Source organism: Gadus morhua, chromosome 23 (assembly GCF_902167405.1).
Source record: "Gadus morhua chromosome 23, gadMor3.0, whole genome shotgun sequence".
Classification (NCBI taxonomy): Eukaryota; Metazoa; Chordata; class Actinopteri; order Gadiformes; family Gadidae; genus Gadus; species Gadus morhua.
Genome location: NC_044070.1, coordinates 11,021,125 through 11,047,721, shown reverse-complemented (window position 1 = coordinate 11,047,721; position 26,597 = coordinate 11,021,125). Strand labels below are relative to the sequence as shown.

The 26,597-nt window shown below is 49.4% G+C and overlaps 1 protein-coding gene across 4 annotated transcripts in view; it reads left to right on the top strand.

The window, feature by feature from the left end:
- The window catches only part of ube3c (ubiquitin protein ligase E3C), a 31,565-nt gene extending 6,667 nt beyond the window's left edge, over window positions 1–24,898 (top strand). For 3 of the 4 annotated variants that reach the window (XM_030348773.1, XM_030348772.1, XM_030348774.1), the window contains exons 9-24: window positions 193–431; window positions 899–1,047; window positions 1,591–1,778; window positions 5,962–6,048; window positions 7,348–7,505; window positions 7,824–8,071; window positions 10,130–10,234; window positions 10,743–10,830; window positions 13,175–13,272; window positions 13,463–13,595; window positions 15,980–16,227; window positions 19,829–20,041; window positions 20,859–21,047; window positions 21,370–21,436; window positions 21,786–21,916; window positions 23,696–24,898. In XM_030348773.1, coding sequence (XP_030204633.1) covers window positions 193–431; window positions 899–1,047; window positions 1,591–1,778; window positions 5,962–6,048; window positions 7,348–7,505; window positions 7,824–8,071; window positions 10,130–10,234; window positions 10,743–10,830; window positions 13,175–13,272; window positions 13,463–13,595; window positions 15,980–16,227; window positions 19,829–20,041; window positions 20,859–21,047; window positions 21,370–21,436; window positions 21,786–21,916; window positions 23,696–23,866 — 2,512 coding nt within the window. In that variant the 3' untranslated portion in view covers window positions 23,867–24,898. The remainder of the gene's footprint in view (window positions 1–192; window positions 432–898; window positions 1,048–1,590; window positions 1,779–5,961; window positions 6,049–7,347; window positions 7,506–7,823; window positions 8,072–10,129; window positions 10,235–10,742; window positions 10,831–13,174; window positions 13,273–13,462; window positions 13,596–15,979; window positions 16,228–19,828; window positions 20,042–20,858; window positions 21,048–21,369; window positions 21,437–21,785; window positions 21,917–23,695) is intronic. The other variant, XM_030348775.1, reaches the window with a different exon arrangement.
- The last annotated feature ends 1,699 nt before the right edge of the window (window positions 24,899–26,597 follow it).

Here is a 26,597-nt window from a genome sequence, read left to right as displayed (position 1 = left end):
TTACTGATATCCCAGTGTCCTCCCAGTTTTCCTAGCGATTATCTCAGTCTTCCCAGTGATGATCCCTGCCCTCGTTGTGATAACCCCAATAAAAATCCCAGTCTTCCGCGTGATAATCCCATCTTCATCCCAGTCTTCCTCGTGATAATCCCAGTGTTCCCAGTAATAATCCCATTGTACTCTCACCTGCAGGCAGTCCGTGTTCGGGGCCTTCACCGAGGACTTCATCGCTGCTCCTCTCACAGAGCAGATCTTCCACTTCTTCATCCCCGCGCTGGCCGACCGCCGCCACGGCTTCCCCTTCGAGGCCTTCCTCGGGGCCCTGGGGGCCTCCGTATGCTCCTCCTCTTCCTCAATAGGCCCCTCCTCCTCACACAGACAGGCCCCCTGGCTCTTCTACTTCGTCCTGTCCGTCGGAGAAAACTGCCTTGGTGAGTGTGTGTGTGTGTGTGTGTGTGTGTGTGTGTGTGTGTGTGGTTAGAGGAAGTGGTGTCGTGTCCTTTGATGTCAGCTGTTGGTTGATGTTGTTCATCCTGTTGCATGCTACCAGCTGTCTTAATGTCTAATATTGTATAAAAGCATATAATGCAAGTACAATGTTCCCATGTTGAGACTTCTGCCAGGCTTTTAGAGTAGATTGTCTTCTGTGATTATTAAATCAGTCTAAGTGATGGTTAAAGCCTTCCTGGAAGCATCTGTTTTTTTTATGGTAGCAAGCATTTGTATAAACAGGGTGCTTTTTATGAGCTGGAGAAATTGGGCAGTATCCCATTATGCACTCCTTGTGGCGCTTTATAGCGGAGTGATGGAGATGGATTAGGGCTGTCTGGTACTGGGGTACTGAGTGCCGTGCAGCCGGACATGTCAGTGATGAAACGGTGGCCTGTTTCCCCGACAGGTGGTCTCTCTGAGGAGGGTCTCCTGTTCTACTTGGGGGCCCTGAAGACCCTCCTCCCCCTCCTCCCCGTCTCCGAGAGCCACAGCAGACCAGAGGTGGGCAGCGACTCGGAGGACGACGACGACGGCATTCTGTCCAGTCACATGCAGGTAACTTACCTGGAGGGAGACTGTTGGAGGCTGGTAGCGCACCTTGAGAGAGACAGGTGGAGGAAGCTCACCTGGGGAGAGAGACGGGTGGAGGTAGCTCACCTGGGGAGAGAGGCAGGTGGAGGTAGCTCACCTGGGGAGAGAGGCAGGTGGAGGTAGCTCACCTGGAGACAGAGACGGGTAAAAATAGATGGCCTATCTGACAGGTCACAAGTCTTACAGGTAGCAGAACACACCTGGTAGAGACCAGCAAAGAGATAGGTATGGGTTGAGTTAGGGTTGGGCGATTAATCTAATTTTGATCGCGATTTTGATTTTAAATGTTTTACAGGAAGTGCAGAACAGCTTGATGCATATCTTTACATTATTTTACATTGGAGCATTGGAGCATCAAACATTGGAGCATCAAACTCAAAAATAATCGTTTGAATGATCGTGATTTCAATATTGACCAAAATAATGGTGATTATGATTGATTCCATAATGGCTGAGTGGCCATACTGCTGTCCTAGAACGTAACTCGGCCTCCTCTCCTTTCGCAAGGACGACCGGCGGATGTCTGTGCAGCTGATAACGGAGGAATGCGTCCACAAGCTGGACTCCAAGCAGCAGACCAACGCCCTGCTGAGTCTGGTGTGGAGGGACTCAGCCAGCGAGGAGGTCTTCACCATGATGGCCTCCATCTGCCACACCCTCATGGTCCAGCACCGCCTCATGGTGCCCAAAGTCAGGTGTGTATGTGCTCTATAGCCGGGTTTACTGGCCGGTTGTGTGTGTTAACCGGCTGGTGTTGTTGTGTGTGTGTGTGTGAGCGGGGTTTACAGGCTGGTTGTGTGTGTTAACCGGCTGGTGTTGTTGTTTGTGTGTGAGCGGGGGTTTACAGGCTGGTTGTGTGTGTTAACCGGCTGGTGATGTGGTGTGTGTGTGTGTGTGAGCGGGGTTTAAAGGCTGGTTGTGTGTTGTGATTACAGGCTGTGTGTGTACATGAGTTTACGTTTGTGCCTGTGTGTAAGTGTTTACAGGCTGATGTGAGTGAGAGGGACAACAGTGGGATCTCTCTATGATGTTGGCATGGAGGAAAATTAGCCTGGCTAACCCCGTTCCTCTACTGCTGGCGTGTACGGCCTTGCACGCCCCCTCCCCACCTATGTGACTCCTATTACGCTCTTCGCATCTCCCCCGCCAACTCTCTCAATCGCACACTTCTCCAGCCTTCTCCCCCTCTACCTCTCTCACTCCCACGCCTCAACACCTCTCTACTCCTCCACCTCTCACCTCCCGAACCCTCCTCCCCTCCATCTCTTTCCACATCCACCTCTCTCCCCCTCCGACTCTCATCCTCTCACCTCCCCTCCCCACCCCTCTCCTCTCTCCCCCTCCACCTCAACCTCTCATCCCTTCCCCCTCACTTCTCTACCTCTCCATCTCTCTCCCCCCCTCCCCTCCACCTCTTGCCTCCTCCACCTCTCTCCCCCTCAACCTCTCATCCCTTCCCCCCTCACTTCTCTACCTCTCCATCTCTCTCCCCCCTTCCCCTCAAACCTCTTGCCTCCTCCACCTCTCTCCTTCCACCATTTCCGCTCTAGACTGCAATACGTCAGGCATACTCAGCCTGATGTCTAGTCCAGAAGGGTGGATAGAGCGTGCTGGAGAGGGAGGGAGAAATAGAGATATAGACAAGAGTGGAAATGAAAGTGTCCTCCTTGTTGAAGGTGCCTCTTGTACAGGAGAACATCCACCTGAACAATGTCTGTCTATCTGTCTGGAGCTAAAACATGGAAGCTGGCAGCTTTCTGTGCTTCTGTGTGTAGGATTGACCCCGTTCTTCATGGACTCTAGAGGGAGGAAGTGTGTGGTTATCCTCAGGTACTACAGTAGCCCGCCGGACGTGTGTTACCTTGAGAGTTTAGACCCTCCCTCCCCCTCCCTTACAGCAGCGTGCGCGTGGTGGCTTTTATCATAAATCCTCCCCCGTCCTCCTCCATCATTATCGGGTATCTGTACAAAATAATTAGCTCAGTGAGGAGATGAATGTCTGTTGAGAGGAGGGGATGGCTTTACAAGAGGCTAAGGGGAGCAAATTGCATCCTAGCGTTGATTTACTGTTCAGTCACACAGACGGGCTCTCCGGCCGACCAATCAGGGAGCGGCCTGCTCCTAAATACATACTCCCGCCTACCTCTGCTTTATATATATATTTATATATACAGTGTACCACTAGAACCAAGTCTATTTTTACTCTTTAATGATTATGCACCATTTACCCTCTAATGAATATAACGGAATGACTTCCCGGTTGTAAAATAAAGTGGTGATAAGTGGACGGGCTTCAGCTGGATGAGTTTGTCCTGGGTGTATGGGGGAGTTTGAGCCATCCTCAGTGTTTGGAGTTAAGCGCTAAGTATCTGGTGTTGTTTACCATCGCTGGGTGGGCGTCGCTGTGGGGCACACGGCCGTTAACGGGCTCTGAGATGAAAGAGCAAGCTGGTGTTCCTCTGCTTCGGATCTAGCTGTGAGTTTTAAGGTTGACCTGGGATAATGAGCGCTAATTGGAACAGGAGCACTTTTGGGGTGAGAGCTCATCACCAAAGAGTGCTCTGGGTTTTTTGCTATGCAAGGCCACATGGAAGTAAACGAAACGGCAGACAAGCTCTGTTTCAGCCAATTAGTGACTGGGTACAGTCTTTCTCCCAAAGGTGGGACAGACTGCCAAACTCTTGCCATCCTACTGGTTTTCCATCCCAATCATAATCGTAATGATTAAATTTTGCGTCTCCCATTCTGCTTTGCTCGCCATTGGTTCCTCAAGCTGCCGGTGCCAGGCTTCGACTCGTGTCAAAACAAATCCGCTCACCGGAGCTCAAGCTCCCTCCGATTGGTCGGGCAAATTGTTAGGGTCATCCCCAAGAGAAACTGAGAATCAAGGCTTAATGGGCTGGCATCCAAGAAGTGGTATGTTGAGAGTGATGAGGGTCCCACAGGAAGGGGTATGTCGAGCTTGATGAGGGTCCCACAGGAAGTGGTTTGTTGAGCGTGATGAGGGTCAAACAGGAAGTGTTTTAGGGAGCGTCTTGAGGGTGACCCAGGCTTTCTGCTGAATCCTTCATTACACTGGAATGAACACACACACACACACACACACACACACACACACACACACACACACACACACACACACACACACACACACACACACACACACACACACACACACACACACACACACACACACACGTGTCTGACTTTGTTTATGACCGTTCATTCCATGATTGAAGTGCAGCTTTGGGTCCTGCAGCATATAAATCAGCTGTCAGCAGGCAGTTAGCACTTTGTTACCCATTTCAATCAAACACCCAGCACCCTCGTTAGCAGAGCACTGGAGCACTAGCCCCGGGCACTAGCCCCGGGCACTAGCCCCGGGCACTAGCCCCGGGCACTAGCCCCGGGCACTAGCCCCGGGCACTAGCCCCGGGCACTAGCCCCAGGCACTAGCCCCAGGCACTAGCCCCGAGCACAAGAGTACTATCCCCGAGGACTAGAGCACTAGAGCAGTAGCCCCGAGCATAAGACCAGTAGCTCTGAGCACTAGCCCCGAGGACTACAGCACTAGAGCAGTAGCCCCGAGCATTAGCGCAGTAGCCCCGAGTCCTGCTATTGCCCTCCTGGGTCCTGGGTCCCTGACAGATGGTTGGATGTCCCCCTCCCCCTGGAGAGCCACTAGCCCCACAGCCTGCCTAGCCACAGCCTCATCTTTATGCTGGGCTGTTTCAGGGCTCCAGACCAGCGCCGGGGCCTGACGCACACCTCCCAAAAACTGTAACCTTGCGTCGAGGCGACGCAGCAGCAAGCGCTGTGATTGATCCGCTCACCAGAACCCGACGCAGAACCAAGACAGGTTCACGAGTGCGTCGTAACGTCTTTGTGGTCGTTGCGTTGCGTCGACGTTGAACCCTAACTGAGCCTTTAGACCCCGCTGCCTATTGACCACACTATGGTCCCCATGCGGTAACCATTGTGTGAAAGGAACACACACACACACACACACACACACACACACACACACACACACACACACACACACACACACACACACACACACACACACACACACACACACACACACACACACACACACACACACACACACACACACACACATTTGAACAAAGAGGGTGTTCACACCTGGGTGCTATGTTCCTGGGAGGCCTGGACTTGGGACTGTGTGTTTGACCCTGTGTGTGTGTGTGTGTGTGTGGGGACCTGCTAGCTCCCTGGGGTCACCGGGAGGTCTAGCCCCCCCCCCCCCCCCCCCCCCCCCATTGTCTACCAGCGCTCCATTAAGTTAACTGGTGTTCTGCAGGAAGCCGGGGGGCCGGGGGTGTTTATGACCCACGGCTCGTACCGCAGCCACCGAGCAGTTTAGTAATGGACGCTACCTGCCCCTAAATAAGAGTTAATGGCTCGTTTAATTTAGTCTGCGGTATTAAAACAAGAGGAAATGCTCCTTGTTTCTCCTCTTCCTGTGTTTACGCCGGTCGGCTGGTTAATAGTTAGGTTAACACAGGAGGGCAGCACTCGCAAAGTTCTCTGCCCCCTCGTCTCCTCCACTCCAATCCACTCTCCTCGTCTCCTGGGATCTCTCCTCTTCCTCCAAATAAACTTGTCTTTATGTCTCGCTCTTTCAGTAATTGTCATATTTAATTTCAATTTAACGTGCACTACCCGGCATTAAACCACTTTATAGTAGTATCACTTATGTTTATTATATTCCTATTTCTGTGTTTGTATTTGGACTGTTACCTTTTTTGTCCCATTTTTGTTCTATTTTTCCATCTTGAGCAGAGCTATTGTTACAAATGGTTTCCGTTGGGTTTAATAAAGTACTGCATCTGAATCATGTCTTGTTCCTTTCAGGTTGCTCTACAGTCTAGCCTTCAACGCCCGGTTCCTCAGACACCTGTGGTACCTGATCACCTCCATGACCACCAAGATGATCACGGGGTGAGTCTTCTGAGCGCTCATCTGACTGCGATCACAAGAGCATATCGAAGTACTTATAAACTAAAAGTGAAGGTCGATGCAATTGAAACAAGAACAGATTTAAATGGAACGAGCAAAGAAGTATTGAAATCATGAAAATAAGTCATCAATTTGAAATAATTAGGCAAATGATTCCAGTCTGATGGTGCTTTAAACTTGAAAGCATGTTTCCCAATTTCTTTAAAGATTCTAGGGACAATAAAAAAGGTTGTTGGGTGTGTCTAAGTGAATATGATGTTCTAAATGGCACTTAAAGCTATTTTGAGTAAAGGATAGTTAAATTAATTTTAAGACAAAGAGCAACCAATTAAATTGTCCCACTAGAGTGAGAGTGCAGCCGGTTAAGTGTATCGTACATGATCAGTTATCAATATAGTATTCTGAGACTAGCCTTTGTTTTATATCTAATAAAAATGTAATGTGAGTCCTTAAAGTAGTTAAATGTATCCACTTTTTACAAGTGTAGACCCATCAGTTTAATTAATAGTAGATAATGACAAAGATTATATCTATGGCAAAACTCGTACTACAAGACTTCTGCCTGAGATTGAGATTGTTATTTAAAAAGAGAGCCAAGAGCTTTGAATTTTAGTTATAGAAATTCCAGATAACCTTGTCATCTGCATATAACTGAACTAAACAATTAGTGCCAATATTTGAAGATCATGAATAATAGGTCCATGTTCGATAGTTAAACTTTAGTTCTGGTTATCCTCAGGTTCATGTTCGATAGTTAACCTCTAGTTCTGGTTATCCTCCGGTCCATGTTCGATAGTTAAACTCTAGTTCTGGTTATCCTCAGGTCCATGTTCGATAGTTAAACTCTAGTTCTGGTTATCCTCAGGTCCATGGTCGATAGTTAAACTCTAGTTCTGGTTATCCTCAGGTCCATGGTCGATAGTTAAACTCTAGATCTGGTTATCCTCAGGTCCATGTTTGATTGTTAAACTCTAGTTCTGGTTATTCTCAGGTCCATGTTCGATAGTTAACCTCTAGTTCTGGTTATCCTAAGGACCATGGTCGATAGTTAACCTCTAGTTCTTGTTCTCCACTGGTCCATGTTGGATAGTTAACCTCTAGTTCTGGTTCTTCTTGCTCCATGGTCGATAGTTAACCTCTAGTTCTTGTTCTCCACAGGTCAATGTTCGATAGTTATCCTCTAGATCTGGTTCTTCTTGCTCCATGGTTGATAGTTATCCTCTAGTTCTGGTTCTTCTTGCTCCATGGTTGATAGTTAACCTCTCGCTGTGGTCTCCTCAGGTCCATGGTTCCCCTGCTCCAGGTGATCTCGCGTGGTTCTCCTATGACCCTGGAGGACTCCAACAGGATCATCCCCCTCTTCTACCTCTTCAGCTCCCTCTTCAGCCACTCGCTCATCTCCGTGCATGACAGCGAGTTCTTCGGACATGAGCTCGAAGGTAGCATAATGCTCGCATACTATTATCGTGCTCATGTCTCACTTGTAATGTAGCGGTAGTGTGCTTGTTCTACATGCATACATGACACACTTAGGCCCAATCCCATTTCTACCCCTTACCCCTTCCCCTTCCCCTTCCCCTTCCCCCTTCAAAACAAGGGGCAGGGGTAAGGGGTAGAAATGGGATTGGGCCTTAGCATACGCCTAGCCTATGCATTATAACACACTCCTAGCATACACATTGCTCACTTGTAGCATACATAGCATATTCTTATCATACACAAAGGCCACTGGCACTATGATACTATTAAGGTAGTAGAGGGCTTTTCTGTTCATCCAGGAAGCAGCCAGTCGTCCATGATGCCCTTCAGCCTTTTAGAGCTGGTGACTCTGTCCCGCTGCCTGAGGGACGCCTGTCTGGGGATCATCAAGCTGGCCTACCCCGAGACCAAGACGGAGCACCGCGAGGAGTACATGGCCGCCTTCCGCAGCGTGGGGGTCAAGACCAACATGGAGGTCCAGCAGCGCATCCTGGCCGAGCAGAAACGCTGGGTCCAGCTCTTCAAGGTGGGGCTCAACACATGGAAGACCGGTGCTCTCCTCTCACCCTACTGGGATCCTCCTCTCACCCCACTGGTACACTACAGGAGCCTGTAGCATGCTTTAAGACTCAGATGGGTCTGAGAGCAGTAATGCACGGTCCAGCTCTTCAAGGTACAACACGGAGCGTAACACTGAGCGTAATTAAGTTAGTAGCGACCCGGCTACTAACGAACTGGCTAGAAGCGAGCACGCTAACAGCTGGAAGGAGGACTGGATTGCTTGTTTATCCAGAGGCAATGAGGCGCTTAACAGTGTTTCACCCCCCCCTGCTCATTTATCTGTGGTGTTCACAGAGGAAACGCTGCTAATTAAGGGGCGGCGTTCGCGCTGCACACCATGATGATGATGAGTTCAGGCGTTGAGCTGCAAAAAGGAGGAAGAAAGTGAGGAGTTTGAAAAACAGATCTTCTGAGAGGTCTCTCCAGTCAGCTAAAACAGCCTATTAAAGAGGGGAAGGGGGCGAGAAAGGCGTTCTCCAAGTGAAACGCTGGATTTACAGTGGGTTTAGCGGTTGTGACCCCCCCACTAGCTAATGTTCCCCAGGTGTCACCAGCCTCCCCTCCCCTTGTCTTTATCGCCACCATTGTCCGGCTATCTATTTAATTGGAAGAAGGTAATTGTATGAAAATGATCAACTAAGCTTGTATTAATATTGCTAATGGAACTTTCCTCTTGGCCGTGTTTGGAGAGGCGTGTCACGCCAGAGTTTGGGAAAGGCCCATTACTGCTTGCACTTAACCCCGCCGGCTAATTAACAAATGCTTATTCATTCCCAGAGTCGCGGCCGAGACCCGCTCGCCGCCCGCCGCCACGCGAACGCTTACAGCGTTCTGCACTCGCCATTATTACCGGCTCCTGACGCCTGCGCCCATCGGCCACGATTGATGGTCGGCGTACGCAAAGCGATGTGCTTTAGAGAAGAACGCATCGATTGGACCATTTAGTGTGGTTGTTATATGGAGATGGGCTCCTCTGGCCCACATGGCCCCCAGGAGACCTTCCCACTCACTTCCGCTTTTAGGACCATGTGTGAACGGGGCGGGAGAGTCTCTAGTGGTTAGGGTGTCGGACCCCCCGAACTGATGGGTACTAGGTTCGTCCCCATGTCCTCAGCCTACCTGTGGGCCTCCTTAAGCATCGTCCTACCTGCTCCTTTAATATGTGAATCTAATCCTTAAAATGCTTTGGATTACAGCATCGGCTGCGTGACTCAATAGTATGGAGATGAGGTCCGTAGTGGATGCACACGGACCGTGGGTTGACCTACATTCACCTGACATCAGTCTCTCTTTGACAGAATCAAAGCTTTCACTTTCCTACTTCCCTCAAGCCTTAAAGCAAACCCCTGCAGGTCCATGATAGAGACTGACAAGCAGTAGACAACTGTGGGTTGCTTGAGTTCACTAGGTTGTGGCCTAGATGAAATGATGGCTATTACAAAGCAATCTTTCAATCCTATAAATAAATAAGACTTCTTTATCTTCTTTCAAATCTGACCAAGATCAGTCTGGACTCTCCAGAGCAGAATGGTCTACATGTCTGTATCGAGGTAAATAAGCCATACAGACAAAACGCTCTTATTTATTATCGTTTATGATCCTTTTCCTTGTCCTGAGGTCAGGACCCAATGGCACGGCCCTTCTCTCCAAGTCTGATCCCGTTAGCCAATGGCATGCTCCCTCTCTGTGAGCCGTTGGCCAATGGTGTGGTGTCTCTCGTGCCCTCCACGTTCCCCAGCTGATGTCAGCAGTCCTGGCGGGTAATTAACCGCCCTGCCGCCAAGGGGCGGGCCGCTCGTTTTTCTTCTCTACGACCAATAAATGACTCGCTAATGGCCCAGCTCTCAAATTGCTTTTTTTAAGAGAAGGAATATAGGCCTGATGAAGAGGGAACGGCCAAGCCTCCTTAAGCCATCTCTCTTCATATCTCCCTGCAGTAATGCGTGTTGTCTAATGGGCTTGTTGGCCTTCTTAATAAAGGATCATAAAAGTTGTGTTTGTTGTTGTTGTTCTCCGTCGCCAGGTCATCACTAACCTGGTGAAGATGGTAAAGGCCCGGGACATCCGGAGGCCCTTCTGTCCTGTGGGACACTGGCTCTCCAGAGAAGTTAACATCAGAGCTGACCGGGTAGGACTCCTCCTCCTCCTCGCTCGCTTTATCTCTGTACACCTCCACCTCTCTGTATCTCCACTTCTCCCTTTATCACCTCTCTGAATCCCAACCTATCACTCTTTACACCTCAGTCTCTCTAGCTCTACCTCCACCTCTCTTTACTCGCTCGTTCTCTCTCTCATTATCTCTCTCTCATTTTCTCTCTCTCTCTCTCTCTCTCTCTCTCTCTCTCTCTCTCTCTCTCTCTCTCTCTCTCTCTCTCTCTCTCTCTCTCTCTCTCTCTCTCTCTCGTTCTCTCTCTCTCTCTCTCGTTGTCTCTCGCTCTCGCTGTCTCTCTCTCTCTCGTTGTCTCTCTCTGTCTCTCTCTCTCTGTCTCTCTCTCTCTCTCTCTCTCTCTCTCTCTCGTTGTCTCTCTCTCTCTCTCTCTCTCTCGTTGTCTCTCTCTCTCTCTCTCGTTGTCTCTCTCTCTCTCTCGTTGTCTCTCTCTCTCTCTCTCTCTGACCGCTGGCTCCGTGCCCCCCAGGTCACCCAGCTGTACGTCCCGTCCGCCCGTCACGTGTGGAGGACCAGGAGGATGGGCCGCATCGGACCTCTTCAGTCGACACTTGACGGTACGTCCTCGGGGGGAGGTTTAAATACACCTCGGGGTTGGTATGGAAACGCTGGATATTCTTCGCATCATGAACTAAAGTATGAGACCACGAGATGTGCTACCTGCCAAAAACAGGTTAATAACAAGTTTATAACGAGTTAATAACGTGTGTGTGTGTGTGTGTGTGTGTGTGTGTGTGTGTGTGCGCATGTGCGTGTGCTTAGGCGAGTGTGAGCCACATCTGTTCCGTGTGTTTGTCTGCTGGATCCTCATTTCCTTAAATGGCCGGTGTTCAGTGTGATAAATGGAGAAGCTATTGAGCCGGTGTGTGGTATCCCTGCCTGGGAGGGGGGTCTGGGAGGGAGGGAGGGGGGTCTGGGAGGGAGGGAGGGGGGTCGGGGAGGGAGGGAGGGCTGACGCCACCAGATCACATTGACTAATTGAGCAGAAAATCGAGGCGAGGTGGAAGTGGAGCCGGACTAAGGAGGCTTTTTAGCTGTTGTGGCAGTTCTGCTGGCGGGCTAAACGCTGTGAAGCCTGACTTAAACACAAAACAAACGTGGTCTTAATGGAGCGGGTCGCCGCACGCAGCTCAGTTAATTAAAAGTGTGTATTAGTGTTGGATAGTGAAGAAACGATTGAGCTCTTTTTAATGGCCTGCATGTAGCGGCTGGGGGACAGAGTCTGGGCTGAGCGGATACGTGGTAAGAACCAGCCTGACCAATGGGATTGCGTCGTTGATGGAGGAATACTTAACCAGCGGAGGGGCGGGATAGTGTACTAGGATGCTCCCAGCTGAAAGCTACTTTGTTCGATCCCCAATTACTACAGTCTAGATGTAGGTTTATTTGAAAAAGACACCCCAACTACTCATTAATGACCTTTCTCTGTACTATCTATCCCCTACCTGCTACTCATGGTCCTGTCTCTGTACTGTCCAACCCCTACCTGCCTCTTATGGACCTGTCTCTGTACTGTCTTATATACTACTTGGTTCTTAATCACCCTTCTCTGTAGTAGATTTTATCCCAACCTACTTTCCTCCAAAGCTACGTATCGTGATTTCCTTCCATATACATGTCATTACACGCGTAACATGTACGATAATTAGTTTAGATAAAAAAATGAACTACAATCAACATCAAAAGTGTTAATGTTCCGTCAAAGACCTCTCTGTATTATTTTGCAGAGATATTTACATAAGGTAGTAGCTAGAGCAGCTTGCCACGGCGCTAGAACTACCACTTTGGTCCTCCACATGAGATTGCCATCACTGCAGCATCCAGTCTGCCCTCAGTCCAACTTGAAGAATTAATGCTTGCCAGAGTGCATATCCTAACCTCAAAATTACAAAAAAATAGTAAAGCTGGCATCAAAGACCTGTGCATTTCATAATTTCTTACAATGAATGTTAACACCAAAACCTTCTGGTGATATGATGCCCCCTATTTTTGTGGTGGTCTAATTTGCCAGTCGCCCACATCTTGGCTGTTAGCTTTTTAAGAAGCAGGTACGGATTAGGGGTCATCCTGCTCTAGGATGCTTAGAGGCAGACTGTGTACCCGAGGTTCAAACACAGAACCTTTTCGGCTGGGAGTCAAACCACCTGACCACTACTAGACTAGCCTGCCCAGACACAATGCTTATCGCCTCCTGCTTTATCCTAAGGTTGCATGCAGATACACATTGTACCCCAGCAGCTGTGGGTCCCAGACCCCCCACTCTTTGTGTTCTGGGAGGGGGTTGTAGGTCAGGGGTCAGATGTTTGCCTCAATGGGAGGTATTCTAGTGGCTTGTGGGGCCTGTGTGCTGTCGGGGGGCGATAGCCAGCAGGTAGTGCTATGCTAGTTGAACATTAACCTAGCTGTTAGCCACGGCAATGTCAGAATCAACAGGAGGCTGTCTAGACGCCACCTGATCGACCCCTTAAGATTAAACCGCCTCAAGCTTTTACTTGTGATGGTTTATGCAGGAGAGCTAAATCTGTTAGATCTGTTAGCAGTGTGGATTTAACATGATTATAACTAGGATGTTGTGTATATTAACATTTTAATGCTAACCTATTGGCATGCTGTATGTAGGTAATATGTTAGCTTGTTGTCCGTGTGAACCAGTTTGTCCGGTGCTACAATGTGGTATGTGTGTACAGTGGGTGTGAAGCCAACCTTTCACCATGTTGTTTGTAATTATCGCAGGTGTGAACATGACTTGTTAGCATGTTGGATGGGTTTCCAGCGGGTGTGAAGCTAACCTGTGTGCGTGCTGTCTGTGTTTCCAGTGGGTAGGTGCTAACTTGTTAGCATGTTGTATGGGTTTCCTGCGGGTGTGAGGCTAACCTGCTTGCGTCCTGTCTGTGTTTCCAGTGGGCATGGAGCCCCCTCAGCTGTCCGTGTCGGAGGAGAGACATCTGGCCATCCTGACGGAACTTCCCTTTGTTGTTCCTTTTGAGGAACGGGTCAAGGTAACGCTAACACTCTCTCTCTCCCCATATATACACCCCTATGTTTGTGTCCATCTGTCTCTGTCAACGAATATTTTAGGGTGGTAACATGCACTAATTGAGGTTCATCATCAGCAACGAAACCAGGACGCCCTTCTCTCCCTCCTGTTTGGTAGTTCTTGTCCTGACCGCTCTGTGTGTTGTCCTTCAGATCTTCCAGAGGTTGATCTACGCAGACAAGAGGGACGTCCAGGGAGATGGGCCCTTCCCCGACGGCATCAACGTCACCATCAGACGGAACTACATTTACGAAGACGCCTACGACAAACTCTCTCCGGAGAACGGTACGTGTGTCAACCAGCTATTAAACCAAGTCGGACCACTTCCGCGTTAAATGACAGTCACATCACTTCGTTTAGTTTAGTTTATTCATGCTAAGGTGCCGGACAATTCCAGAGCACAAATATAATACATACATCCAACACGCATTAACAACAACAAAGATGGCAGGATGAAAAGGCGATCCCTTCCATGTTAATCAAGTTGAAACAAGAGTCACAGCCCTTCCATTTAAACTGAGAGGAAACCATAGTCACACCACTTCTGTTTAAACAGTGAGGAAACCAGATTCACACCTCTTACGGTAATCATGCTCCTTTTATGCTGGTGTGGAGGTCGGTTTGGTCTCGGTTCTGTTGTCGACGTAAATGGATGTTCTAGGTTGTGTTTTTGATGTACAGATGGATTGGTTCTCTGTCATGGTGGATAACCGGTTAGGTTCTGGTGGATTACCAGTTGGGTGCTGGTGGATTACTGGATAGGTTCTGGTGGATTACCGGTTGGGTTCTGGTGGATTACCGGTTGGGTTCTGGTAGATTACCGGTGAGGTTCTGGTAGATTACCGGTTGGGTCCTGGTGGATAACATGTCGGGCTCTGGTGAAGGCCCTCACATCCTGCTCACTATTGGTTTCCACTATTCATTGTTGTGATTATAACGGAATACATAAAACAGGAATCAATTATTTTAACCCACCACCTCTCTTTGGGTTTGAATTGAAAGGGGCCCCTTTGTGGCGCTGTGATTAGAATAAGTAGCGGAATGCTGAGACAGGAGGCGGCATGTATATCATCATGTGTCTATAAGTTATAGACGCTGTGATTTACAGCCGCAGAACAATCCTGCTGAAACCTAACCTTGTGTCTCTCGTGCCACAGGTCACAGCCTGCCTGAGGTATTATAGAGGTAGAGATAATAATACTAATATGTAGCAGGCAAGGTGTGGCGTTTAATGACCTGAACTCTATCCGGTGCTGGGTGTTCAGAGACGTATGATTGAATGAGGGGGCGTACCGTGGTTTATTGTGGCGGTTTGGTTCTAAATAAGGTTTTACTGAGCGGTGTCAGCGACTAAATGACCAGCGTGGAGGATGGACATGATGCTGGGAGTCTTTTGACTAGATATTGACTATATTGTCTATTGATCATGTTTATTGGCATGATGTCAACCACTTCTACCAGGATAACCGTTGGCAAAACTGTCGCTTATTATAATAAGCACAACCAACCAACCTGGTTATGCAGGTCTGTACGTGTGTGTTATGAAGCCAAACCTCATATTGAATAAAATGAACTACTGTATGCAGATCGCACCACCACCACCACAGTCGAACACATGTTCAACTGTAAATCAAATGCTGCTGAGGAATTAGCATTAGCTCGTATCCTAGATGCTAATACATAACAATAACAAGAAGAGTGCAGCCATAAATGCTACTGATGTAAATAACTGTAGCCGGGCGCAGCAAAAATGTTGTCCACTGTAGTGGAGAGATTCTACCACTAACCATTGACCTAGCCGTTTTCAAACCAATTTATATTTTAGCATCTGCGTTCTTCTAAAGTTGTCAACCTAAGATATATATTATTATTACCATCATCGTTTAACTAATGATATTAAGCTATTGAAACTAAATGGCTTTTAACGCGCGCAGTGGTTTTAACAGTGATTTCCTAAGGGGCAGCCCAGTTTACCAGCTCCAGGTATGATTGAAGTTATGTTCCCACTAGTGGTTTATAGTTCAGCTGACGGCCCAAAGGCCCAGGGGAGCGTGAGGTCATCTGTCCCTGGGCAGAATGCCACCTCACCGGGAGAGATGGATACATTCTGGCCATCTACTTTATTACTCCATAAAAACACCATCTGGTGTTTATCCCTGAGCTCCTGCATCCATCTCTTCATTACCACTCTCCTGGTCATCACTCCAGCCACGCAGGAAACCAAGGGGGAGGCGATGATGGCGGTGGGGCTAAAGTTAGTGGAGGTGGTGGTGGTGGTGCTGGTGGTGGTGGTGGTGGAGGTGGAGAAGCTAAACAACACAACACCTCCTCCTTTACCAAGGGGTGTGTGGTCCACCAGGGCTCTCTTCTAACCTTCCAGCATCTCCACCTTCGCACCCCACCTTCAGGGTGGCTGTCCAAATGGAATCAGTCCTTGTGGATTCAGACAATGTTTCAGTAAAGTCCCAGAGTACAGAACAGAGTCTCTTTTCATCTCTGGATCCTATGTCTCACGTCTGTCTTCACTGTGACCCTAACCGATGATGATAAAAGACGGGAGACGTCATCGGATATATCGGATGACTTGTATCATGTGCTTTTATCAGCAGTGTGAGACCATCCCCGAGGTTATGAGTTCAAGTCTGACCCGGTCCCGTTTGTCTCCCCAGAGCCGGACCTGAAGAAGAGGGTCCGGGTGCACCTTCTGAACGCCCACGGGCTGGACGAGGCCGGCATCGACGGGGGCGGCATCTTCCGGGAGTTCCTCAACGAGCTGCTGAGGTCGGGCTTCAACCCCAACCAGGGCTTCTTCAAGACCACCAATGAGGGGCTGCTGTACCCCAGCCCCACCGCCCAGATGCTGGTGGGCGACTCCTTCGCCAGGCACTACTACTTCCTGGGCAGGATCCTGGGCAAGGTGAGCTCCCTGGCCTAGCGACCCTGGGAGGAGGTGCTAGGAGAGGGGGTGGAGGGAAGAGAAGGTTCTAGGAATAGATGCCATGGAGGAGGTGTAGGTTGAAGCGGAGGTGCTATGAGGGGGTGGAGGGAAGAGAAGGTTCTAGGAATAGATGCCATGGAGGAGGTGAAGGCTGAAGAGGAGGTGCTAGGAGGGGGTGGAGGGAAGAGAAGGGTGCTGGGAAAAGGTTTAGGTAAGAGGAGCTAGGAGGAGGTGAAGGGCAGAAGAGGTATAGGGAGGAGTCAGGTGCGAGGGATGATAAGAGCTGGGGCTAAGAGGAGGTGACGGCGAGCAGACACTAAGAGGAGGTGCTAGGCTGGGCTGGTGGACGGACGCAGAAGAGAGGAGAAGATGTTGGGAGGTTAATAGGAAAAGATGCTAGCGTGAGGCAGCAGAGGAAGGAGGAGAAATTACAGTTTTGAAGGAGATGGAGAAGGAGATGGAGAAGGGGTGCTAACAGGAGATGGATGCAGCAGAATGAGGAGGAGCAAGGAGGATGCATGCCAAAGCAGTAGTGTATTTATATCATGTAGAGGGAGGAGTACATCCATATATCAGTGTATTGTCTTTCAATGTCACTGCAGCACTGTGTAGAGACTCAGCTCGGTCCCTATTAATCAACACCCGAATGTCGTTTATGATATTAAGGTATGTGGAGCTCAGTGTTACTGTACTCCAGGATGGTTCTGATATTATTAAGGTATGAGGAGCTCAGTGGTACTGTAGTCCAGGATGGTTCTGATATTATTAAGGTATGAGGAGCTCAGTGATACTGTAGTCGAGGATGGTTCTGATATTATTAAGTGTGGAGCTCAGTGGTACTGTAGTCCAGGATGGTTCTGATATTATTAAGGTATGAGGAGCTAAGTGTTACTGTACTATAAGATGGTTCTGATATTATTAAGTTTGGAGCTCAGTGGTACTGTAGTCCAGGATGGTTCTGATATTACTAAGGTATGAGGAGCTCAGTGTTACTGTAGTCCTGGATGGATAGGATATGTGGATAAGGTATGTGGAGCTCATGTCACTGTGGTGACTCAGACGCTGGACCTGATCTTGTTGTTTTAAGGACCTGCAGACTGCTATTGATGCGATTGTTTTTCTGTCGGCTCCTTCCGCGATGCACGTTATTTATCAGCCGCCTAATGTCTTTAAATCATCCTTAATGCACCAGCTGCTGGTGGCTGTTTACCACACACCGTCATACCAACATGTGACAAGCGGTCACCTCTCAATTAGCCCTTCCATTAGCCGATGATTCCTGCTGCTTGTTTGTGTAGTGATTGCATTTGCTGGGTGCTAAATCAGCCGGCCCGCGCAGACAGGGCATAAATAAGAAGCCAAAGCACGTGGTAATAGCATTTTGATCTGTTCTGCAGTCCACTGGTGCCCAGGACACTCCACTCGCCACCTGACCACCTGACCATCCCCAGATTTACACACACACGCACACACACAGGCCCACATTCACATACGCACACACACACACACTGTCTAAGCTCCAAGCCGTTAATGGCCAGTCAATTAGGCAGCGACGGTATTAATTAGAATATGACTTTCAATGAACCCTTCCCTAAGCTCCTCTTGGTCCATAAATACGGTGAGTGGCCGTTTGAGGCTGTATTGATGTTTGTTTAGTGCCATTATGGGCTGGATGAGAGGAAGCCTTTATATGGATTGGGATTGCATCACCGCTGGGCGAGCAAGGGAGAGCGAGGGCTCCTGGGAGCCGGGAGATTAATATAGTTAATTAATGTCGGAGGCGTGCCATTGTTGTGGGGGTGATGTATGACTGGCAGGCTGAGAGACCGGGGTACTCTCTGGAATGGGATTGACTGCTGGAGGAGCTGCACCGCATCCCTCTTCTTCTGCCCGTCCACCAGATTTAAAACCCTCGATTCCCGACCCCGCCTGCCACTTCCTGCTGTCACTTCCTGTCACGTGACATGACGCTCTCGTTAGAAGGTGAGGTTCGGCCGGCTCTGTCGTGTACCCACCAGGACTTCTCCCTTTTAAGAGCAGATCCCTCCCCCGCTGACTGATAGTTATACGGTTTGAAAGGCATTAGATCTTTATTGATACTTAATGTTGTAAATGAAAGACTTTATTTGGCAGCTAACGGCTACACCTGCCGCCCGGCGTTCACCTGCCGCTGCCGCCGTTCTCTTTAACGGCATCCGCGCGGCACTCACTTTTATTAAAACCTCCCGCCCGCCACATTTATTTCCTTCCTGCTCAAGTCATTTTGGCACGATTTCTGGCAATAAACAGCCGTAAATAAGGCGGGTGGCGCGGTGAAGCCCCCTGGCTACAGGTCTCTCTCTTCCTGGCAGAGCGGTGTTGACGGCCCCCCGGCAATATGCTGGGCGACGCTAGCGGCCCGAAGAGAAATGCTAAGTGGATTATTTTGCATAAAAAACTGAGCGTGGTTGATGTTGTGCAATTAACCTGTGTTTAGAAAATAGGGGAGATTTATGTGCGGCTGTGTGTTTAAGATGCATTATGGAAATGCTCTAGATTTATAATCCATTTAGCTGATGTGCAGAGTGTTTTCAGCCTATCATTTATAAAGACGTGGATATTTTAATGTCCCGGCCAGCGCTTTTTCCCTGTTCCAGTGCATTAGCTGCTGCCTTTATTACTCACCTGCCCCCCCGCCACCACCATGGGGTCAAGGTGAGGGGGAGGCGTGGTTAAAGTTTCAGCCCCCGCGAGGAACAGGGGGTCGTAGATGGCCCGCTCTTGGGGAGTTAAGATCTCATCACTACCAGGTTTCAGGAGTCTTTTGGATCCTGTGTGATTCAGGCTGCAATCAGAGCTCTGAATAAGTTAATCTACATCTGTTATATTCAGATTTTAAATGCATCATAAATACAAATGTATATTGGGAGCAGGATATTTGTTGTCAGGTTGTTTGACTCCCAGCTGAAAGGCTTTGGGTTCAATCCCCACTGTCCACAACCTACCTGTAAAGCATCCTAGGGCAAGATGACTCCTAACTCCTTCCTGCTCCCTGATCACATGTTTCTGGATTCATTTTGGGTAAAGACTCCTGCTAAATGGCTTAGTATATATAAGTATTACACCCCGTCTATTATACAGTGCAGTGGCAGTTGTGAAAACAGTGCCCAGAGCTTGTTGAAAGCCAAGGGAAAGTTGAAAGATTTTAAATGAATCACCCGTCTGGAAAGGTTACCAAATTGTGCTTGTGTTCTTGGAGACTGAGTTATGTGGCTGTTTTATTGCTTTTGGTCGATGTGTGTGTGTGTGTGTGTTTTTTTTTATAGCCGTTGGTTGACTAATAGAAAATAGATGATATATTGCCGCTGTTTATATCTTGTTGTGTTCTGATTCAGTCTACTCAATGTCAGCCAAATGTCAAACTAATTAAAACTACTTAAATGTACTTAAACTATTACTTTACACTTCTAGTTCTCTAAAGTACTTTAAATCGGATGGGAAGATATTTAATGTGTGGCGATGTGAAGTAAAACGTTGTAACTTGTATCCAACAACTATTTAGAAGTTTCATCTTTAAAAATGTGTCTTTCTCTGTGTCCAGGCTCTGTACGAGAACATGCTGGTGGAGCTGCCCTTCGCCAGCTTCTTCCTGTCCAAGCTGCTGGGCACCAGTGCTGAGGTGGACATCCACCACCTGGCCTCCCTGGACCCCGAGATGTACCGCAACCTGCTGTTCCTCAAGAGCTACGAGGGGGACGTGGAGGAGCTGGGCCTCAACTTCACCATCGTCAACAACGACCTGGGAGAAGCTCAGGTCTGCTGCTTCTGCTGGTTGATCTCTCTCGCTCTCTCTCTCTCTCTCTCTCTCTCGCTCTCGCGCGCTCTCGCTCTCGCTCTCTAAAACACGCACACACGAGAGAGATAGAGCACGTAGAGTTGCTGTTGATTTTCCAGCTCGTTAATCGTCCTCACGCCTGACAGACCAGACTAGCCGCTCCCGAGCACGTCCTCCGCTCTCATCCAGGGCCCTACAAACACCCCTACCCCCCCCTAAACACACATATACAGACCCACACCCACCCCTCAACATAGACACAAACCCACCTCTACACACTGACATACTCTGTCTCTCTTTCCTCTTTCAACCAAACACGCACAGTTCCACGGTTTTCACACGCATCAAACACTTCTCCCAAACAGCCGGGGGTCTGCGGCTGCCCCCTCACCCCCGCTCCCCTGCCTCCGGCTGTTTGCCGTGCGTCTCCTATTAGGTCCTCTTCAAACAACCTCAGGAGCGCTGGGGGGAGTGAGGGTAAACATGATAGGGGGAACAATTAGTGGGAGATTAGGCACACACCTGGGAGCAGCTGGCCTGGCCGTGGCCCGGCGGGAACAAGATAACGGCTCATTCTGCTACATTAGCACATAATCAGCCAACACAGCATCCTCCACTTCAGTAGGCTGGAAACACCTTCACCAAGAACACATGACTAGCCCTGCTTGGACACATCTCTAACCCTGGCATAACCTTTTCCCTGGGAGTCAGAGAACTCTAACAATGTTTGTAGTCTGAATGTTTTGGAGGTTGTTTTTTATTCTCAAACTGAATGTTTCTGAATGTTTTGTGTTAGGTGGTTGAGCTGAAGCTGGGGGGGAAGGACATACCTGTGACCACGGCCAATCGGATCGCCTACATCCACCTGGTGGCGGACTACCGGCTGAACAAGCAGATCCGAGCCCACTGCCTCGCCTTCCGCCAGGGGATCGCCAACGTGGTCAACCTGGAGTGGCTGCGCATGTTCGACCAGCAAGAGATCCAGGTACACCAAGAACCATGTAGAACCAGTAGTAGACCCAGGTACACCAAGAACCACGTAGAACCAGTAGTAGACCCAGGTATACCAAGAACCACGTAGAACCAGTAGTACACCCAGGTACACCAAGAACCACGTAGAACCAGTAGTACACTGGAACAACCATGTAGAACCAGTAGGAGATTAAGTGTGTGTGTGTGTGTGTGTGTGTGTGTGTGTGTGTGTGTGTGTGTGTGTGTGTGTGTGTGTGTGTGTGTGTGTGTGTGTGTGTGTGTGTGTGTGTGTGTGTGTGTGTGTGTGTGTGTGTGTGTGCGCGCGCGTGTTGCAGGTGCTGATTTCCGGGGCCCATGTGCCAATCTGTCTGGACGACCTGAAGAAGTTCACCAACTACTCGGGTGAGTGTTTCGATGTTCGCCGGCATTTGTCCTTCTTGGTTTCCCCTAAAGAAAGATGAGTGTTGTTGTCTCAACTTCCATGCATTTAACACCCCATGACCGATAACTGCAATAAACAAAGACGAGTCAAACGTCTTTGCGATTCCCAACCTTTGTGCTGCGGCCCCCATAGTGGTCCCCATGGGTACTGCAGGGACCCTTGCACCACTATTTTTAATAGTGCTTTTAAAAATATTCCTCTTCACGCCATCGAGTCCTGACCCTATGACCTCCAACGGGTTCGTGAGCCCTACTTTGAGACGGCGGTCTAGAGTATATGACGTGAGGTGCTCTTGTCTCCTGACCCCAGGCGGCTACACTGCCACCCATCCGGTCATCGAGACCTTCTGGGAGGTGGTGGAGGGCTTCACGGACGAGGAGAAACGCAAGCTGCTCCTCTTCGTCACCAGCTGCTCCAGACCTCCGCTGTTCGGCTTCAAGGTAAACTCCCTCCTTTCTCTTCTTCTCTCCTCTAGTCGATCCATCCTCGTCTCCTTTTCACTTCGTTTTTGTTAGCTGTAGCCTCGACCCACGAGCTCTCCCCGGACTAGACCGGTCCCATGAGTTGAGGGAGTTCTGTCAACGTTTGACCCAGGAAGTGACCTGGTATGGCCAGGTGGGCAGGTTGACTCAGGATACAGAGCTGTCCTCTGTGCTAATGGTGCTGTAATGAAAACACCGGCCCTGATAACAGCGCTCTGATGATCATTTTCAAATTAAAGGCGCGATAAGAACAGCCGGCCAGCCGGGGCCTTATCAGTTCATGACCTGCTTCTGTTAAAGGGCTTTTATTCTGTTAAGTCTCGGCCTGGGTAAATATTACCATTTCAGAACCCCGACCGCTGGTTGAACTTTCAGAATCTCGCCTTCTGTTTGACACGACAGAAACGAGTCATTTCCTGTGAAAAACATTCCAGCGGTGATGGAGGCCGGATTTGTGTAGCATTACTTACTGATAAGAGTTTTTCTCCTTCATCTGGCTTCGGTTGGGACACCTGGAGTGTTATTTATTTTTTCTTTGGTTGCGAGGAGGACAGCAGAAAGTGTTCCTGGGAGCCATTAGCCAGTTTATGTGTCTTTGCGTGGCACCGGGCGGAAACTGTAATCGTCATATGATTGGTTTTAGTACTCTTTATTACTCTCATTAGACGGGAGGGACGACGACGTAATGGATGCACCAAACTCTGCTAAAAGCCCCGTTTCACTGCCTCCCTTCCGTCTCCTTTAATGAATTTGACTTTGGAGAAAAGTGCGGCGCGCCTCCCTCCCTACTCCTCCCCCCCCCCTCCCCCTCCTCCTCCCCCTCTTCCTCCTCCCGGAGGAAGAGGGGGAGGAGGAGGAGGAGGAAGAGGAGGAGGGGGGGAGGGGAGGTGATTTGTGGGGAAGGCGGCCTGTTGACCTGGTCCCCGCTCTGCGCCAGCCAAGCCTTAATTAGCTGTCGGCGAGGGCGCTCCATCCCTTCAGAGGAGCGATAGTTCTGTCACGGGAAGCCATTTAAAAAAGATGATGGAAACGCCCTTTTTCTCCTGGTTGGGTTTTGTCCAGGCGACGGCTCGGCTAATGACACTTCCTCAATAAGCAATGATACTTTAATACGGTAATTGGCAGAGGAATGGGGGTCATTACGGCCCAGGCCCCTTGGAAATGTTGAGCGGGGGGGGGGGGGCAGCGGCGACACGGAGAACCAACCCTACCCCCGCCGGCCTAAGAGCCCCGGTTACACTTGGCGCACAATTGCTCGTTTGCGCTCTTAAAGCGTCAGGTTTAGGGAGCAGATGGCAGCGTGACGTTGGGGTTCGATCAGCGCAGCGTGTGCAGCGTTCTCCGCCCAACTACTCTGACTTTTCCAACACAGGCAGATCCCTGCAAGACTTCATCTGAAAAAAAAAAAAACGCCAGATTAGCAACATGATCAAGGGGTAGGGGAGGGGGGACTGGAGATGAGATTGGGGGGGGCTAACCATCCTGTGAATTTATTCTGACACTCTATTAGCCTCCCACTTAATGTCCGTCTTTCCCCTCCCATCCCTGATGGAGCCTGGCGGTGATGGAGCTTTGGGCCGTTGTGATGATGGCTAACAGGTCTTGAGGCACTTATTCAGGCTGTTTTCAACAGCCGGACAGTTTGGCTGTTTTAGTCCCTGCTGGGGACACGAGGTGAGTGTGTGTGTTTGTGGTGGGCCTGAGTCTAACTTTGTGCCTCGTGGCGTGTGTTCCCAGGAGCTGTACCCGGCGTTCTGCATCCACAACGGGGGCAACGACCTGGAGCGCCTTCCCACCGCCAGCACCTGCATGAACCTGCTGAAGCTGCCCGAGTTCTGCGACGCCAACCTGATGAGGAACAAGCTGCTGTACGCCATCGAGTCCTCCGCTGGCTTTGAGCTCAGCTGAGGAGGGTGGGGGGGGGGGGGGGGTCCAGGTGGGTGGGGGGAGGGGGTGGTTGAGTAGGCCCTGGGTGGGTAAAAAAAAAAAAAAGAAGGAAAGAAGAGAAACGCGATGATGCACAATGAGCTGCCTAGGACACTGCGTGTGTGTGCGTGTGCGTGTGTGTGTTTGTGTGGAGGGGGGGGGTAAGGTGTGTGTGTGCGTGTGTGTGTATGTGTGTGCGGACTGCAGCAGGGTCTGAGGGGGATGAAGAGTAACACAACAGTAAAAAAGAATCCAAACACCCCTAGCGACAGCCCCACTCAGAAGGAGGCGCTCCTGTAGGCGGCCTCTGAGCAGGACTGGTGCTGCTTACCGGTGGCACACTAGACCCTTTTTTTAATTGTATAGACTTTTAAATAACTTTAAATGTTTATTTTCTTTGCTTCTACGCATTTAAAGCAGACTATTACAGACCTATAACACCCTACAGAATGCGTCTTTCTTTCCCCGGAGCCAACGAGCCGGAACGTTATCCGCCTAAATATGGAGGACGGTCGCAAACCGTGCCCCAGCATCATGTGGTAGAGGCAGACGAAGGTGCCACGTCTGGAGACCTCCAGCCCCTCCGGCCGTCCTGCCGACGCGCCGTCAGAGAGGGACCGGACACAATCTACACTCTGGACCCTCTTCATCGTCGTTCAGCCCCGACCGGTCGGCGGGCCGGTGGTTATAATGAACAGCTACGTGTGTGTGAAAACGTGTCCTCCGGTACACGTCTCCCCCCCCCCCCCCCCCCCCCCCCCCCCCCCCCCCGTCAGGAAGAGAGACGTGTGGACGAGGATTGTTATGGATGTGTGAATATGTACATGTTTACAGGAAGTCTTGTATGGAACATTTAATCAGTAATTGTACAGTTATTTTGTGTTCTTGTTCTTTTCGTTATGCTTCATGTCCCTATGGTTTCTCCGCATCTACGGTTTCCTTTGGCGGCGTTGATGAGCAGGATCTGTGTACCGACGGAGTGAATATCGATGAATAAACCCAATTGTTTTGCAATCCCTGCGCCCGGTGTGTTTCTGTGCGCCCTGGCTAGTGCGAAGCTACAATCTGCTGATAAAAGTGGACTTTGTGGGGACACGCGGCTGAGTTTTGTGGCCTCTGACATATAATTAAAGAAACATCCAGTTAAGGAGTGCTGGGCACCGCAGCTCTGCCCCGCCGTGCATTACCACATGCACAAATTAAGAAGGTGGCTCCCTCATAAATCTGCCTGCCCTCTAGCGCGCTCCAGTCCCGGAAAGATGCTATCCTGCTTGGACCAGCTCCATCCCTCTCTCTCTCCCTCTATTTCTCCTCCATCCCCTCTTCCCCCATCCCCCATCCTTCTCTTCTCATCCCTCCCCCATCCCTCTCTTCTCATCCCTCGTCCCAACCGCTCTTCTTTCGCTCCATCCTTCTCTCCCTTCATCCCTCTCCTCTATCGCTCATCCATCCTTCCCTCTCTTCTCTGTCCCTCCATCCCTCTTTCTCCCTCAGCTCTCTCCTGTCCTCCCTCTCTCCTCCGTCTCTCCTCCCTCCCTTCCGGCCTGTATACCAGCCAGGGAAACTGAGTGGTAATTGGGTCTTAAAAAGCAGAGCTGTCTCTGAAATGAGGCGTTCATCTCAATTACTACAAGATTTATTTCGGACTATTAGCCGTGATGAATTCTATCTGACAAAGTTAATGCAGGATGCTATGAATCACTGTGTGTCTGTGCGCTATACTTTAGATCGCTCATCGTCCTCTTAATAACTAATTGAAGCTTTTAGCTTTATTTATCTGAACAGTCAACAGCAACAGCTCTTGTAAAGGTGGACTGCACTTTAAGAGAACATTGGACCCGCCCGCCGTGTCATCCAATTCCTGTCTCGGATGAAAGTTTTGAGGCAGTCTAATTTAGGGAGGAAGTTGAGATTAGGGTTAATTATAACCATACATCTGAGCATGGTGATGATCATCATAATGTTAATGGTCTTCTCTAATGCTCAACTTAAACGCCAATTCATATTCGCGCTGGTCATGAATCTGATAAATCAGACACTACCGCCATCTTGCGGTCTGATCGTTATGCTTTACTTAAATAAATTAGCACCGTTAATTTTTAATCTTGCCGATTGTAATTGACTGGATAAATAATTGCATTGGATAAATAAATGAATTGTACGATGAAGGAAGGGCAACTTTATTTTAGAACTTCATTTCATGTCGGTTATAATCACTTTAGGTAAAACACCAGGGCACCAGATGGCAGGTCTGCCATCTGAGCCGAAATCGATCCGTTCATATTTTCAGCAGTGAAGGGCTTGGCGTTTTGATTTGTTTCATTTTATTGCCTATCAAGATGTCATGAAACGTTAAGCACGTTCAGTCAAACATCGCCAGAGGAAAGTGGAATGTCGTGTCGGATAAGACTGTAATCATTTACACTAGCGGTATCAGCCGTGGTGATGGTGATGATGTTGATGGCGGCGGGATGTGATTATCTTTTCTTACTATCCATTGGGGTTGAGGATGTGATTAAAGAAGGGCTCTGCGCTGCGATTTTAATTGGTTATTGACCGCCATAATGTCTTCTATAATTAATAGACATCTATCATCTCGACTCGTACCCGCTGCCTGGCGCGCGCTCCGGCCGAGACGTCCTTCTCTTTCAAATCAATGGCGGGCAATTTCTTCGTTTCACTTAAAACTGAAATGACCCGCCCGACTTTACAG